Source organism: Myxocyprinus asiaticus, chromosome 33, assembly GCF_019703515.2.
Source record: "Myxocyprinus asiaticus isolate MX2 ecotype Aquarium Trade chromosome 33, UBuf_Myxa_2, whole genome shotgun sequence".
In the NCBI taxonomy this organism is placed as follows: Eukaryota; Metazoa; Chordata; class Actinopteri; order Cypriniformes; family Catostomidae; genus Myxocyprinus; species Myxocyprinus asiaticus.
Window position 1 is genome coordinate 29,903,313 of NC_059376.1, and position 12,931 is coordinate 29,916,243.

A 12,931-nucleotide genomic window follows, 5' to 3' on the forward strand; every position below is an offset into this window, starting at 1 on the left:
TCAGGTGTGGTATTTTATTCATTATTTTATTCTTTTGTGTTTTAAATAAATTTATATCTACATTAACTTACAATTATCATGGGACTGAAGATTTATGTCCCATGGGCTCTGACATTCCCTCACCAAACACACACCTTTCTCAATGGTTCGCTTGTATCATTTGGTTTATGTAATAACAACATGTCAAAAAATATTCTATATGGCATATTGTATTTGATACTGGAGTGTATCTGAGTCTACGCATATGTTGACAACAGTGGGCATTTCTAAAGTTTACACTTCCTGTGAGGAATTAAATGGGTTTAGTTACATAACATTTTTAGTCATGGGAAAAACAATAAATCATACATTTACATAAATCAAAATATGAAAACAAAGAACGGCTAGTATTTAAATAAAAAACAAAAAAACAACAACCAGAAACTGGGTTTTAAATAAATCTCTAAATGGTCAACATTCCACAGGAGCGCAAAATGTCAAGCATCTGTTTACACGCACATTTGAGATGCATGTTGTAATTTCCAAAGCACTCGAGGAGATTTTTTGGTAGTCATCCAGTATGGAAGAACACGACAGCCAGGAGAATATTACTAGTTACCACAGTTATTGTTACGAAAATAAAAATTGGTGGCCTATTAACTTTTAGAAACAACTGTCTGAAAAATTATATTTTATATCAATTTATAAGTTTACAGTAGTCTAGCCAGCCAGGACATTAAAGCAGTAGTACCTTGATATTAGCAAAGTCCCTTTCAAGTCAAGTCTGTCCAATCAGCCACCATCTTGGAAATGCTCTTGGGCAGCTTTTTTATATGGATATCCACCTTTTTCCACCATGCATAACAGCTATCCAACTTTACAACTTTGTTGCCATGACAATGTAACACAAACCCTAAAATGACCTTAAAAACTATGGTTTAAACAACTTTACATAAGCCTATCAGTGGAGTATAAATGTAATGCAAGGGGGAACAACGCAACCTCAAAATCATACTCGTCATGATCCCAGGTGTACCGCGCTTCCGGTCCCACCACAAGAAAAGGTAAGGAAGTAACTTTGATTTAACCAGGATAAAAACTCATTGAGATATAATATCTTTTACAAGAGTCACCTGGCCAAGAAGGCATCACAAATAACATGCAACAGAAAAAAAAAAAAAGGATAAATCAAGCAGAGGATAAAACAAAATACATAATCATTAGCAGTCAAACACAGCAAAGGCAATTTATAAGTGTCATCAAATCAGCCAATGGAGGGAGCATGGTAAGTTATACGTTTTCTTGTAAAATGTTCCTTGTAAAAATTAAAGATGCTTGAGGCGATGCAAAACTGTCCGAAGTGTATGCCACTTGTCAGTGAGTCGGCATAATGTAGCCGATCCTAGGGTACTGGAACGTTCGGAAACAACATGCCGACTTGTGTGATTATGACCACTATACTTGGGTGGCTGTCCCTTACCTCTGTTTTCCTCACGATGTAGGCCCAATCTTATATCATTCACACCACTCTGCCTCTATCCAAATATAGGTCATGGTCCAGACTCCAATTAGTGGTTACACTAACAGGCGGAGATGACGCCTGCCCCTCAAATTACCCACAGCAGCAAGTTTAAAGACTGCAAGGGAGGTATTGCTAGCACACCGTGGGCTGATACCCAGGAGTCAGGCAGCTCTGGTTTAATTAAAGGGTGATATCGCATTTGTTTCTGCTGGTTGTGTTTGAGAGATTTCTTTCAAATGGAAATGCCACCCAGTATTGTGACCTCAGTGTGCTCAGGTAGGATGGTGGGAAGGCACTGAAGTACTGCAGAGCTCCAGGAGGGCTGCAGGTCTGTAATCTAGAAAGGCTTATTGTGGCACAGCTTTGTAAAAGAAGACCGTTCTGTTGTGAGTTTAGCTGTGTGTATAGCAGCATATATATATATATATATAAGATTTCTAGAGAATGAATATACTCAGACCAAAAACAAAAAAAAAAAAAGACAAAGAAAATCTACGTGTAGCCAGATTTCCATTGTTTATTCTTAAACATTTCTTATTACATAAATTGGAAAATGATGGTTATAATGTTGAATTCAATTCTTTTTATTTTTATCACACTCTACTTTTTCAGTGTTTTCCAAAATCCACAGCAGCACTACTAAACTCCTTGACATGTCTGCCTCCCTCTAGTGAATAAGAATGAAACTGTCAATGGTTCCACCCACAGGTGAACACAAATTGCAAAAGCTTGTACTGTGTAGGATTACTGTGGCTGACAAGCTAGTTTTTTCTTGGCAGAGACGACACCAGCATGTTCTAAAAAGTGTACACATTAGCTAATGAATCAGTGAAGAACATTTTCCTCCTGGTCCATGGACAGCAGAATACAGAATGTCGTAACAGAAATCTAAACCTGTGCTATAGGAAAAGGAAACAGGAAAAGTTTGATGAATCCATTAAAAGTATCACACAGTACAGGCATAACTGCCCAAACAAGTTTTACTGCACACACAACCATTATATTGTAAATAATTAAATGTACTAATGCACTGTGTACATGGGATGGAGATATATCACAGAAGTGTACATGGGATAAAGACACCCCAGAGCAAGTCACTCAATCACAGGTTACACCAGGTGGATTGTCCCTGTAGTAAATTCAATGTATTCACTGTAATCTGGATATATGCGCCTAATGAAGGACTTTTTATTTTATTAAACTGTATGAATCTCTCTGAAGCAAATAAAGTTTTAGAACTTTCAAGAATTTTCAATAACTGCATCCGATTCAAATGGTACCTTGAGGTGATTAGTTTTTTTGTTTTTTTTTGTATGTGCAGAGACTATAAATCAGCCATTCAAAGGTTGATTGCCTAGAAGAGTCTAAACACTGGCTCTCTTGCACTATTAAAAAGAAATTGCTAACTTTGTTTAACCAGCCTGACATAGTAACATTGGCTCAACAAATGGCTTGTGTATTTTGCAAGTGTTGGGTGAAACTAGTGGAGCAGAAATGACACAGTTCACCTTTACATTTTGTAAAGTTTTCCTACACAATGAATGCGTTTTCGATCTCCAGTGGAATCTTTAGAAATATTTTGGAAAATTTGAACAGAGCAGAATTCACTACCTCATTTAATGTCTCTTGTATGTCATATAATTGTTGCCTTGAGTCGTCGCTCCATGTGACAGACCTGAGCTCATATATAAAATACAATACACAAAGACTCTCTTGAGAACGAAAGAACAATGCAAAAACTTGCATATCCAAAGTGCTGAGATGGGCACTCGTGACCACAGCACATTTTATCATCTTCCTTATTCCTGGTAAGTTACAAAAAGGGAACACATAGTTCTCTATGCAGCACATCATGATCTGCCACTGAGTGCTGTGTGTTTTCAAGTGCAAGTTTTCATTGCTGAGTCCATAAGTTAAGTCTTCCATTGACCCTAAAGCTGTTTGTTTCATCGTCTTGTGTACCCATCAGCCCTGTGATGACAGCCAGACCTGGAGGAAAAAATGGATTTATAATTTAGAAGAAAAGCAGCAAAAATGGTTTTTCTGCTTGCTCAAAGCTTTAGCTGTGAACACAAAATACTGAGCTATGAGGATCCCACACAAAGGGGATAATATGAATAAACATATGAGCAGATGAAAAGCTTAGATGAAAGCATTTTTTAAGCAGTGCTGCATCATGCATATTCCAATACAGTGATTTTTTTGGACATGGTAATACCTTGGTTTTACCATGGTGTTCTTTGAAGTACCTTGGTCCATTAGGAAAATGCCATGGTATATGAAGATGGGGGAAAATGCCCCCCGGGATAATATGACCACCCACCTTAACTTTTTGTCTTGATCATAGATGGCACTAAATTTCATCTCGACACCTTTATTGAATGTCTGCTCCTCTTAATCTTGATATTTCATCTGAATATCAACATTTGTGAGATTTATTCCATCAAAACAGTTTTGAGGTTAAATGATCAAATTTTTTTGACACTGGAAAATAGTGATCTGTGACATTCTATGTTGGATATTAGTTGGATACAATGTTTTTATGTCTATTTGTAAATGGGGGATCCATCGACACAGTTTTTAGATTTTTGAAATAAAAAATATTGTTTTTATTTTGAAGTGACATGGTAAAGTTAGACCCATGGGGTAAGATATGCACATTATATAATTCATAGAATAAGTTTACCATTCAGATTAATCTCTTTGACTGGGATTCTGTTATTTGATTTGCAAAAAATATTAGATTTTATATTTTACTTTAAATTTCAAAAATACATTATAAAGAATTATATTGTACACTGTAAAAAATTTCTGCAATTTTAACGGTAAAAGACTGTAATTGATTAACGAATATTAACTGTAAAATATACAGTAACATTTTTTATATATATTTTAAAAGACAGTACAGTAGTTTTTACAATACAATGTTGTAATTTGATTTTCCTGTATAATTAATGGTAAAAATTTACATTATGTTTAACAAGAGAGTAAATGTGAGGTGAACCAAAACACATGGCAACAGAATTTCCCTTTCACCTGTGCACAGATCAGGTTTCCCAAGGAAAACCACTCCCCCCTTTTAACCTAGAGCAGAGATCAGCATCTGTTAGAAAGGTATGCAACATTCACCATTCAGGCTGGGGCAGATTTTAGAGGTTAAACAATAAATTAGTGTGTGACTCATGATTCAAAGAAGGTTTCAAAAAATTCCAAGACTCACGTCGGCGAATTGTGATTGGCCAAATGAAAATGGTACAGAGACAGATGGCTGCAACAGCAGCTACTCCCCCCGTAACAATCACCATGACATTGTGGTAGAACCATATGCAATCGGATTCCTGTGTACTGTGCAAAATATAGAGCAAAATAATGATGTCTGTGAGATGCAGTTCAAGAACATGTAGAATTCAGACAAGACACACTCTTTCATTCTTTAGGACTTGGAATGTGTAATACTGCAACATTCACATTATTAAAATCAGTCAATCATAGCACACCTAATAAAGTCATTATGCACAGTGGAGAAGCACAAATTTGGAAACAAGGAAGTCTTTTAAAGGTTCTACATTCCCGACCACTATGGTCAGGAGCTGTCTCGCTGATTGTAAAAGTGCTTGATTCAACTCACTGACAGGGATGGAAGGCCTGTATCATCATCACTCCAAGTCCATTAGCCACCTTATCCGTGAAGCTCATTGCACCGTAAACAAAGGCACCACTTTGCTGTTTAAAAAAAGATTTTACATTTTCCCATTAGCCATCAGTGCTACTGAAAACTAGAGCAATTGTCTATTATATTGTTGATGCTATATGGTAATTAGTTATATATTTACAACATATTATACACAACAGTTTTAAATCCAAATCCAGAGGCCTCCTTCATGAAAAACACTATTATTTTTTATTACTTTAATACTATTAATTGTATAAATTACATCAGGTATTGTAGTAATAACTATAATGTATAGTAAAGATCTAAACACATTTTGTGTGGGTGTCCTCTAAAAACAGATTTACTGGCCACTGATCTAAAATGTATATAAAATTCTATGTATTTATATACATGATGTCAAGGCGTACTGTTTGATCTCCGATGAGATTGGCGGTCATGGACAGTGACATGACAAGAATGACAGCAGATCCAGCTCCCAGCAGCACAGCAGCTCCGTAAACCCGTGTGCCCATGTTCATTTCCAGCAACACCCAATAGGAAAACGCCATGATCGGCAAAAGGCCAACGAAATAGGTCATCTACAAAGGTAGAAATTACATTCAATACACTTTGATCCATTTTGAACCATAGTGTATTGAACTGGTGAGAGAATTAGTGAAACGCTCACAGAGGTGCCGATCCGTTTACTGACAGGCTTCATAACCAGAGAAGACACAAACCCACAGACATACATGACCAGGGGAATAGTTGCAATGTAGTTCTGAAAAGAAAAAAATTATTATTTAAAACATTTTATTCAAGATTTTTTAAATTGCATGTATAAATGTGTATTTACTAATGCTTTGGTAATGTAAAGCTTCTGTTTTATACCATGCCACTAAAGCTACTTGAATCAGAAGAGTGAACATGCAGCTCAGTTTTTTTTTACTCGCGTAATGTAAGTTTAAAGGGATAGTTCACCCAAAAATGAAACTTCTGTCGTCATTTACTCATGTTACTAATGTACTCTCATGGTGTTCCAAACTTATATGGCATTCTTTCTTCTGTGTAACACCAAAAGAGGAATTTAGCAGAATGTCTGGGCTGCTACATTTCTTACAATGAAAGTGAATGGGGACAAGGGGGTGTCAAGCTCCATAAAGAACAAAAATAAAAGAATCATAAAAGTGGTGCATATGACTTAAGCATCATATTCCAGGCCTTCTGATTTAAGAAATTTAAGTCATTACTCACAAAATTTTTTGCCATGAATCTTGCCAGAAGAAAGTCATACAAGTTTTGAAAGACATGAGGGTAAGTAAATGATGAATTTTTATGTTTGGGTGAACTATCCCTTGAAATCTCTAGTGTAGTCTAAACAATATGAAATGCTGCCTTTAGGGCACATAGAAGCACACTGAGTTAACCAAAACATTGTTATTGTTTTTGGGTCCATCTAGCAACCTTTCTCCCTGCTAAGCATACAGTCTTTCAAAATGAAGAATGATTCAAATTACAAAAATTATAATAGTTGTGTTGGGAAGTGCAACCTTCCTTACCTTTGGCAGTGATAAGGTGTTTGTCAAATACATGGGGATGTAAGCTTGGGACAAATTTACAATCAGTCTAGTACACATATATAGTACGGCAACCTGAGGGGAAAGAAAAATATAAAATAACTCTATAATTATACTGTATGTTATATAGCACTTGTTTACTAATTTTATGAATAATGAGCAATTAAATAGCACATTGTGTATTACATTATTAGACGGTCATTTCAATAATTGTACTCAATAGTCTAAAAGGGTTGCAATGTTGTCAGTATTCATTGTGCAATTCCCAAAAAGTGAGACATCATCATGAGATCACCTGATAGAAGGCAGGCTCCATAAGCCAGTGTTTCCACTGGAGCACAAGTCCAGAGTTCCGGGAAGAGCGAGGAATTAGAGGCTGATACTCCCCTGCATCTGCTTCACTCTCCTGAGGCTGGACAATCTCTTTTGTTCCCAGGTGAAAAATTATGGAGAAAACCATACCGATACCCCACACAATCAGGGCTAGATACTATGACATTTTGCAATGGAGCAGACAAAGAGATACTGAGAATTGTTCATATACAGTGTAAAGGCTAACTTTCCCTCCTTGTACGCAGTACTCAATGCTTCTTTTTTTTTTTTTTTTTTTTTTTTAGCTTGATGGCCTATTGTAAAAACATACTGCCTGTAGTCATATTGCTATGGATTTAAAATATTTGCAATTACTTACTCTGAAGGTGGGAACATCAGCCCAGCCCAGATTCTGAGAGATAGATGGATCATCCATCTTTTGTGACTGAAAGTGAAACAAGAGCCATGCCACAGCATATACAGTGATATTAGCCACCACTGTAAAGGCATACCTTTATAGAAAAGAGGAAAGCAACTCTTAAAAATAATCAATAACAATATAACCAAGCTTAAGGTACGCCCATAGATTGTTTAGCAGAGAAGTGGGCCACCTCCATTAAAATGAATGGGAAAATTGGAACGTCCAACCAAGAAGCTCGTGCCCAATGGTCAACGGGTGTAAAAAGGAAGTCCCACCTTACAGGTAAAAGAGCCAATCACCTTTAAAATACAGACATCGCCTGTCAATCAACTTGAGAATGTGCATTAGCAAAACAAGCCGGTACAATTTTTTTACAGTGTACTCTGAGGTAAAGAAGCACAATTTATGATACAAGCGTTGTTTGATTTTACTGCTGATCTGAAATATGTCATTTAAACGTAAGCTTGGCAAACAGTTTTTGAGATTTCGGTGCTCCCCCATTCAGATAGATAGGAGCTGCACTGTCATGACTGGAAATAGCCTCCAGGGAGCATTCCAAATATGCTGCCCAGTGGACTGACTTGCTAGAAAGACTTTGGGTACACGTACACACACAGAGAGGTGTCAACTGTATATTTAGCACCATATCTTTGGTCTACATTGATTATTTCTGTTGCAGGATGTAGTGATACCTGTATGATGTGAGTTCCACTTTGGCATGCTCACATGTGACCAGCTCTGGAATGAGTGACAGATGGGATATCTGTGTAGCAGCCCAGCCAAACTGGAAAATGATGATAAATGGGATGAAATAAATGAGCCCTGCCGTCTGTGGGGTGCCCTCATCACATCCGATACAAGGGTTAAATATGAAGGGGAAGGAGGCGAACACACTCAATGTTCCTGCAGGAAAATGGGCAATAAACTGAGCTGTGAAATCAATCCCTATTTTTGGCTCTTGCTTCATTGTTTCCTCAATTTCTTTATAAAACGAACAGTTCCACCTAAATTCTTATTTGACGAGTCACATTTGAAGCTGTTGTAAAACACCTGCGCCCAATTGCAACAAACCCCTTACAGGGATAGTTCACCCAAAAATCTCATCATTTACTCACCCTCAAGCCATCCCAGATGTGTGACTTTCAATCTTCTGCAGAACACAAATGAAGATTTTTAGAAGAATATCTCAGCTCTGTAGGGGAAAAAAAAAGCATATAAAGGCAGCATAAAAGTATTCCATACAAGTCCGGTGATTAAATCCATGTCTTCAGAAGTGATAAACAGATCAATATTTAAGTCCTTTTTACTATAAATCTCCACCTTTGACCAGCCCATCCAATAGGTGGGCATGAAGAATTTGAATCACCAAAAAACAAAAGAAGAATGTGGAAGTGAAAGTGGAGATTTATAGTAAAAAAATAAAAAATAAAAAAAAGGACTTAAATTTTGACCTGTTTGTCACCCACTCCTTTCATAACTTCAGCAGACATGGATTTAAACACTGGAGTCGTATGGATTACTTTTATACTGCCTTTATCTGCTTTTTGGAGCTTTACATTTCTGGTCACCATTCATTTGCATTGTATGGACCTACAGAGCTGAGATATTTTTCTAAAAATCTTCATTTGTGTTCTGCAGAATAAGAGACAATTGAGATGGCATTACGGAGAGTAAATGATAAGATAATTGTAATTTTTGGATGAACTATCCCTTTAAATTTAGAAAACCCTCAGTAAGGGTGAGGATGTCACTAAAGGGTTTTCCCAACTTAAGGTGCTTGGATATGGTTAGTTGACATGGTCTGGGGTGTGACTTGTCATACTCCATCTAAAACTATTTGTAAAAAATTTTAGCTAATTCCTATAATTATTAAACGTGCAATTTATGAGGTCATATTTGTTCTTTAAAAAAAAAAATCATTATAAGACCAAAGGACCATTTAAAATGAACCAGTGAAGGCAAAACGCTTATTAAAAATGGTGACCAGTTACAGCAGCTAAAATATACATATTTCTCTTATAAAATCATATAATTAAAATCTTGAGGTTTAAAAAAATAGGTCCATGGATATGTTACGTCAACTACTCGTTTACAGGCACCTGTGTCCGCACATCAGTTGAATATGCAACGTTGTTTCGCGACCATAAACTACCTAATGATAAAATAACTGTAAAGCAAGGTCTCCTGGTATCATATTGCTTTATTTAACTAGCTTTATGTACTTGAAGCAGGTGCGGCCCTTGATTCATATTTAAATCAAACAGAAAAACAGACAAGAGTTACCTCGTCAGCTGTAGTCAGGAAACTGTCACAGTTCATTGATGCACTAAGTTAATTTCTCGCGGTGTTACTAACCAACACCTTTCATAGTTATGCAGGGAATACTTTACACACATATAAATTAATTGACAACTTATTACATGCATGACAGAAAAAGGCATCAGACAGATTTATCAATGAACTTGCGCATCTTTACACTTTCACCTTCTTGATGTATACCGATAAGGGGGTATTCTGATAATTAAAAAAAATAAATAAATAATAATAAAAATAAAAAAAAACGCTAGACAGAGCGCAGATGTCACGAGATGCGTATTTTCTTTGTCAGGGCATCTAGAAAAAGCGGCGCAAAGGTCAAAGACGCACGTCTAGCGCATGTTTAGATAATGTGTCACTATCTCTTACCCACTAAATGCCAGGTTTTCCTTTTCCCATATGTCCCACATCCCGAAGTCCGGTCGGATTCATAGCCGATGAGAGGCGTGCAGATCCCATCCGCGATCTGCCCTACCAGCAGCAGCGCGCCTGCGTTAGTGTCCTGGAAACCGAGAACCGAGTGGTAGTACACCAGTAAATAGGTAAACCACATGGACGCGCAGAGATCGTTGAAGAAGTGTCCCACGGCGTACGTGAGTCGCCTACAGACGGGTAAAGTTACTGGCTGATCCGACATTTTGACTGACGGAAACAATAATCGGCTCGTTGTTCAGGGTGACAGAGAGGTTCTTTGGTAATAACCATTACGCGCGGTTAGTGATGAGACAACCAGTATCGCAATAGTAACGGTCTATGGACAGATACTAAGACTTAATCTTCTCGCAGTAAGATTCACCAATAAATGTTTTTTGCAAATGATGCCAAATATTTTAGCTTTACCGACAAGCACATCCAAGCCTTCCTGGACGAAAGGTAGACAAAAGTGAAATCGTTTGTCAGTGATTGTTTGCGTCCAGCAGCCTGTTTTCGGTTTTAATTCTACAGATCACACCCACGTTATTCCGGGGAAGGGGAAGTTACTACATGCTGATTTTCATAGACAGGAAATTCTAGACAAAAAATATCAGACAAGGGTACATTACTTTTTTTTGTCGTTGTTTTAAGGAATAGGCTACCCTTGACTTTTTCGTTTAAACTTCCTAACCTTCTGACAAAATTGTTTATGCTCCAGACCTTACCATGTTACTACCATGGTGATGGTAATTATAGTTTTTTTATTTATTTTTTAACCAAAATACCACCCAAGTTACAAAAAATGCCACCGAAATCCCAAATCTGGGAGCAAAAAAAAAAAAAAAAAAAAGAAAGAAAAAAAAAACTCAATGCCCTCTGAAATAGTTAATATTATATTTTAGTCGTAGTTGTGTGCATTATGGCATAAAATATGAATTTATGTTGATTTAATTCTTAGGATAAGAGGTAATCATTCTCAATGTTAAGAATTTGTATTAGTTAATCAATTAAATTAGTATTTGACAAACGGCCATCATAAAGGTAAATCTAGGGGACAAATATTGCCAATTAATGTAAAAGTTATTTTCTGAGACTGGTTTCAGTTAGCGTCATTACAATAAAACCTTTTTTTTTTTTTTTAAATACAAAATGACAAAGATTCTTACACTGTTTGAAGAATGTTAGACATTGAAAATATGTTTTAGTAAAAGATTCCCTGCATAGTTTTCTTTCCAACTCTCCCAAACCATCGCGGGACATATTTAAAGGGACAAAAAAAAAAAAAAAGGTAAGGCACTTAGAGTGGAAGTGAAAGCAGCCAGTCCAAACAAATTAATATACAGTTTCCAAAGTATAGCTACAAGATATGAACATCATACATGTTAGCATGATTTTAGTGTGCTAAAATTGCTTACTAACCTGATCTGTGAAGTTATTTCCAAGTTTACAACTTTATTGCCACGACAACAAAACCCTGTAAACCCCGGTATTGAATATTTTTTTGTGGTTATCAACATTATAACACAAATGCTGTTGATTGAGCTTCACTTGTATTGAGCCCTGAACATTCCTTTAAGCTGAAAAAGGGAAAATCGTGCACACTGAGTAGTATTATGATCATTATTATGCTTATAGACATTTCTTTAACAATGTTTAACAAAGGGTGGATGACATTGCAGCAATATAGTAATTACTATAGATTAAAAGCCTTTACATTTCCTAAATCCAAATTTAGAATCTATTAACTGTAATGTCATAATCAGAGTAAACCAGTCATTTGCCAACTATAACAACTATATTTTTTTAACCCTCACAAGCTCCAATGTACACAATTGGGTCTGAACTTGATCTAGCAGTTATATGACAGGTGGCAATACATTAATCACATGGCAATAAGACACACATCAAAGTAGGTATGAGATGTCTTATTTGGCATTTAAAAGTGTAGGCTACAAATTAAACCTAGTAAGCAGGACTTGGGTCACTATTGGGAGCTGATGGGACTTTGATGTTGAAGACAAAGTAAATATGTAAATTAATGAGTCAGCACTTCATGGCTGGCAAGCACAAGCCTGCAGGTATGTACTTCTAAAGCAGGACTGATGTTTTTCCCTTCAAGGGGGAATTACTGCCCACATGCTTAACCAGTTTCAAATATCATGCTGGGTTGAATACATCTCAGAGCATCACTCAAACTGCTGGAAAAAAAAAAAAACAGGCTCTTCACTTATTGCCCTGCATAAGTATGCAGAAATCAGCGTAAGTGGAGCTTTTACAAAATCAAGCTCAAGACCAGTCATTGTGAGGGAGAACAAGTGAGCAAAAAAAAAAAAAAAAAAAAAAAAGGCAGTTAGATTTTGATACTCAGTACTAAAGTTTGTACAAATTTTAGATCATGGAAGAATGTTTGCATCTGTGTATTTTGACAACCATGTATAGTTGAACTATAATGTGTACCAATGATCTGATCTGCACAAATTTGCCTGCAGATCCCATTAAGATAATTCCTAAAAACTTTGTTTAGCGTATACTGCAGTATTTGATTTTATAAAACAAGAATGAAACTAAAAACTGCTCATTTATAAGCCAGAACTCACCAGTAAAGAGCTGATTATTGTACAACAAAAACCAGCCAAGGTAAGAGGTCACTGGTTGGAGCTGTAAGTACACCCACCTGCAATACCATTCACTTCCATAACGTGTGATTCACAACATGCACACTTAAGACCACATCCAAA

At 36.5% G+C, this 12,931-nt stretch overlaps 1 protein-coding gene across 8 annotated transcripts; it reads right to left on the reverse strand.

Annotated features, from left to right (window-relative positions):
- Positions 1–1,992: 1,992 nt before the first annotated feature.
- mfsd12b (major facilitator superfamily domain containing 12b) lies at positions 1,993–10,848 on the reverse strand. 8 transcript variants are annotated; one of them, XR_007894502.1, is made up of 11 exons: positions 10,149–10,848; positions 8,156–8,366; positions 7,422–7,554; positions 7,026–7,220; positions 6,713–6,805; positions 5,842–5,934; positions 5,582–5,752; positions 5,130–5,224; positions 4,722–4,846; positions 3,720–4,604; positions 1,993–3,490 (listed from the first exon to the last, which is right to left on the reverse strand). XR_007894502.1 is itself a non-coding variant. In XM_051670124.1 (11 exons), exons 1-10 carry the CDS (start codon positions 10,414–10,416, stop codon positions 4,549–4,551), a joined length of 1,440 nt encoding a protein of 479 aa, XP_051526084.1. In that variant the 5' UTR covers positions 10,417–10,848; the 3' UTR covers positions 1,993–3,490; positions 4,538–4,548. The 8 variants fall into 8 exon arrangements, 7 of the variants coding, with proteins under 7 accessions (XP_051526084.1, XP_051526083.1, XP_051526086.1 ...); XM_051670124.1 differs by having other exon boundaries at positions 4,538–4,604; XM_051670123.1 differs by having other exon boundaries at positions 1,993–3,913; positions 4,538–4,604.
- Positions 10,849–12,931: the final 2,083 nt, after the last annotated feature.